At 31.9% G+C, this 4,964-nt stretch overlaps 1 protein-coding gene across 1 annotated transcript in view; it reads left to right on the forward strand.

Moving 5' to 3' along the window:
* Positions 1-1,397: 1,397 nt before the first annotated feature.
* Positions 1,398-4,964, forward strand: part of LOC119840840 — an 80,116-nt gene continuing 76,549 nt past the window's right edge. Inside the window, exon 1 of the mRNA XM_038367605.1 lies at positions 1,398-1,712. Coding sequence (XP_038223533.1) covers positions 1,692-1,712 — 21 coding nt within the window. The 5' untranslated portion in view covers positions 1,398-1,691. The remainder of the gene's footprint in view (positions 1,713-4,964) is intronic.

A 4,964-nucleotide genomic window follows, 5' to 3' on the forward strand; every position in this document is an offset into this window, starting at 1 on the left:
TAGGCTTAAGATCAATTGCAGACCTCCAAATGTTTATGGGCGGTGGTAACGCTTATAATCAGGCGACCCACCAGCTCCAATGTCGACTATGACATAAAAAAATGCATCGATTTTAATAAATGTATCATTAAAATCGATGTATTGGTCGTTGACTCTGATTCATTTACCCGACAAATTTATTTAATACTATTGTTGCTAACTTTCGCTCGCAAGTCAAGGTCAAGTTATCTATTGAGTCCCTATACCCAATCCTCGAAAAAATTCCATTTTCATAAGCTTCCATTTGATGCTTTATGCATTTTTCCTCCTTGAAGGTTTAAAATTTTTGAACTTTATGATAATATCATTATCTCATTTTTCCTCTTATATTTCATTATTTTAATATAGCACCTATTATGCCAGATCACTACATAGTATAAAAAAATCGCTTTCTTTGTCTCTATGTCCCCATGTATTCTTAAATCTTTAAAACTACGCAACTTAATTTTGACGGTTTTTTTTTAATTGATAGGGTGATTCAAGAGGAAGGTTTATATGAATAATAATATCTATTAATCTACTTCGAATTAATGGGTGCGAAGCCGGGAAAATGCTAGTATAATATATAGATAAAAAAAAAACTGAATTATACCGTTTTCCATTTGTCTTTTTATAGGTCACGACAAATTTCAAGGAAGTTGTTAAAGACCAATGTATATTTATTATTTACTGTATCCATAACCGTGAGGTTTGTGTTAATTAAAAAGTAAATTAACAAACAGTCCGTATTTCTTATTTGCATATGTATATGTTTTTTCCTGTTAAAGTATGAGAGTAATGTATTCACACATGTGTATTTCGTTTTGTAGTAACATGATCGTTTTAATAGATGCAAATACAAATTAAAAATAATGTATTAATTTGTTAACTATGATGTTATTTCTTACGTTATGTCGAATAATCTATATGATCTGAAATAACTCTATATCTGTTATACAATTTTGCTTTACTGGAATTGAGTATATATACCATTATAAATAAAGTTTCCTTGAAATATGAAAGTGTTAATTAAAAGGACTTGCTGCATCAATGAAATCCTACACAAATTAACTCTCTAATAATTTGCCTCCGATACGTAATATCCCAAAATATAACATCCATTTACATAGACACAGTTCTAATTACAATTCAAACCAATATGCATCTCAGTTGTATTTATTGCTAGCCCAAAATCAACTTTTGGAACTCTACCGTAATAAGTTTCCAATGCAATGCAATCACATGCAACACAGGGTGAATGAAAGTCGAGAACTTTATAGTCGTCCCTCTCTAACATATGGATTTTGAGATATCGAAACGAGTTAGACATACATCAGGTACACAGAGATACAAATTACAACGTAGAGCTGAGAGCAGTTAGTGCAGTGTTGTGCTAGGGTGTGGACGCGTCAAGCAGTGGCGCTGGTTTCGTATTTACAAACTTTGTCGATTATTTTGGTTATGAATACGTCCTATAACGACAACCGCGTAGCGTGTATTAAATTTTCATGACTGTTAACGAATAATTAAGTTTGTTTTTGTTGAGTTTTTTTTTGTTTTGTGTATGTAACCTTGTGTTTGGTTTCGCCGCAAGATTTTCGAATCTATTTTGGCGGTTATGATGTAACAATCAGAAGTCCCTATCTAGAATGGGAGCAGGGTGCTGAGGGATCATGCACACTTCGATGATGATGGTAAGTGCAGTTCTAGTCTATACACCTATCAGCCATGGTTTTAGGTGTCTTCGCTTGTCCTTGCGAATAAAGTTGTCGATGACTATTATAGATAAGATAAACATTTTAAACGGACAGGTAAAAATAAATTCATGGAAATAAAACAAACCCAATTGACGTCAGATAGATCTATGTTTAAATACCTGTGAATGTTCGTAGAAATTATTACTTTCTTGTATCGACTTCATTAGTTTGGCATAAGATGACGATGTACACGTTTCATATTATTATTCGTTGCATTGGTTACTTCATAACACAACATATTGTATAAAATTCACCTGGGAACAGCCTTGCATTCAATAAAGGGTCAATTAATCAATTGTAATAACACCACTTGCCTGTTATGAGCATTTTATAGATACTTATCATACAGAAGGAAGTATTTTACACGATTTTCTAATGCAGAGTCGGCGTCGAAGGCCCGTATTTATATATCGGGAAGTTAACAATGCATTATGTTGACGAAGAGAAATCTTTTATAAAATCTTGTCTGTGTTATATGTTAGTTGAAATTTATATCCTAGTATTCGTTTAAATTTGTTTTTGAATGTAGGTCAAAAATAGTCCTAAAAAGCCGTTGGCTAGTTAAATGTTCAATTTTTTTATTTAGTTTTCAATTCAGGTTAAGTAAGGATCATTTGTATTGTGATTCATTGAAATCGCACTTATATTTTTGATAATATTCATTCAGTCAGTCATTTTTAAATTTGAAGTAGAGTAATGAATAGTTTACTGTTGATAAATAATAATCAACGTTGTTATTGGAGCATATTTATTAAATGTAAACATACTCAAATAACATACCATTACTGAAAGGGTATTAATTCGTCATGGAATCGCGATTAACACATATCGGGTCCTTGCACTTGAAATAATTTTAGTGCAAATAAAATAATTTTTGCCTTATTTGACATTCATATTATTATTTAAAATGTTATTCCACATTGTTCCTTTTTAGATTGTTATTATTAATTGCAGTTTCTATGTTTTATTTGTTTTACAGGTTTTTGTACATACTATGAAACTGATAATTGTATTAAAATAAACTATGTATCGTTTAAAAAATATGCAAAAAAAAATTGAATAAAGTAAATCACGAAGCGGGATTCGAACTTGTGTCTTTCCCCATACCGGGGCGACGCCTTACCACTCGGCCATCCACGAACCCTTGTCCTGATGAATTTTTCTTATTTTCAAATATTTAAAAATTGCCTTTAAGTAATACAAACCTTTAAGAATGTCCTAAAATAATAAAAAGTATTACACATATACAAGTAATGGATTAAACAGTACACGATAACCAGTACAAGGAACGTAGTTTACATGTGGGCGTAACAATGATGTGGTTTTTTGTCGCCTGTCAAAATGCTCCAAGGCTCAAATTTAATGCCGTCATAATTTTTTGTTACTCAAGATTACTGTTAGGTAATGGAATGATGGCATCTATTAGAGGCTTATATCTGGATGATAAATATGGAAGGATTGGATAAATTGGGTTTGTGACGTCATAGATACTTATTATGGTTAAGGATAATATGGTAGCTAGATTGAATAAATATGATGTTGGTGCAGTACAATTTATATCTTATTTGGTATATGAACGAACAATCGAACGGAAAAATTTGAGTAGCTAAATCCTTAAAAAGAAAAGACATTCGGGTAACCATGTCTTAGTGCTGCGAATCGCGCTTAAGCCATGGAAAAATGCAAAATTATGTAACTACCTACTTAACATAATATATTCAGAAGAATGGAGTTTCGTATATGAAAACTATGTACTTAATTGTTAATAATTGAAATTTTCATGATCATACATTTTCATACTTTTTTAGAATAAATAGAAATAACAGTTCGTATAAATTCTGTCTCAAAGATAATCGCTGCAAAATTGATCTGTCGGCTGCAAAGATCAGCATGAACAAACAGAATATAAGGCATACGTACTTCAAATGTAATCAATAGAAAACTGTTTTTTTATCACAGCGAACAGATGGTTCAATTATTTTGATTCGCAATTCAATGATAATGAATAGATTACATTGCGAGATGGATAGGTATTTCGTTTCATGATTATTTGTATACTATTTAATATTAACGTGAAAGTGATATTTTCGTTCCGCTTTCTCGTTGTTACAGATTTCAATTTAATATAACAGTTATAATGAGTGTATAATTTATTTATTTTCATGCTTACTTCGCTAGAAATTGTGCCAATCACAGTCACAGTGCAACAAATTAATTCACTGTATGAAGTAATATTTTGATATAAAAGGAACTCATAGACAACCGGATTTCGGATGGGTGGGGGATCCGGAGGCCCGTATCCTTTTCCCCTTCCTTTTTCTTTATCCCATACCGTTTAAAGTCGGAAATCCATTAGAAGAGAAGGTCTACAAACGACTTTACTCATTTGCAAATGAAACTGCAGGCGGCCCACTAGCTCATGTAGCGCCATATATATATAATCGGAATAGTTACAATAGTATTAAATTTCAGGTTATATTAACTCGTAATTATTCCAAACTCCAACACTATATACCACATTACGTACTTACTCCATATACTGGAAGCAAACTCGTATATATTAATTGATAAGGAAGAATTAATAAAGCGTCCTACGTGTTGTGACATAGACAATGAAATATGAAATTTCACAACAATAAACAGCCCGTATTTAACATCGCGAATGACATTAACAGGCCGCTTAAAATTCAGCTATTAATGGCATTACCACCTAATTACTTTCTCCTTTGCGTTCCATGAAAATTGCATCGCAACGCTTGAATAAACCTTCACAATGTTCATTTGTTTTATGCTTTTAGCTTTTACTTGTTAAAATCTTTTAATTTTTATGCTTCGCGAGTTTAAAAGCTCTTAATAGACGACGTTTTATGCGTACCAATATTCTGGGAAAATAACTGTAAAATAACTGTGGAAAATAGATGTTGGCCGATTCTCATAGATACTGGATAAGCACAAAAAATTTCATCAAAATCGGTCAAGCCGTTTCGAAGGAGTATGGCAACGAAAACTGTGACACGAGAATTTTATATATTAGATTACATTATCGTAATTAAAATTTTTGCTATCCAAGTTTTATCGCATCAATTAAATGTAAGGGTAAAAATGTTTGTCTGAAAATTGTGCTCTACTAACGCAGATCGAAAAGGGATATGAATATTTACTCCGCAAATCTCTATTCGCCAAACCGCA

The sequence above is a fragment of the Zerene cesonia genome, chromosome 7, assembly GCF_012273895.1.
Source record: "Zerene cesonia ecotype Mississippi chromosome 7, Zerene_cesonia_1.1, whole genome shotgun sequence".
Lineage (NCBI taxonomy): Eukaryota > Metazoa > Arthropoda > Insecta > Lepidoptera > Pieridae > Zerene > Zerene cesonia.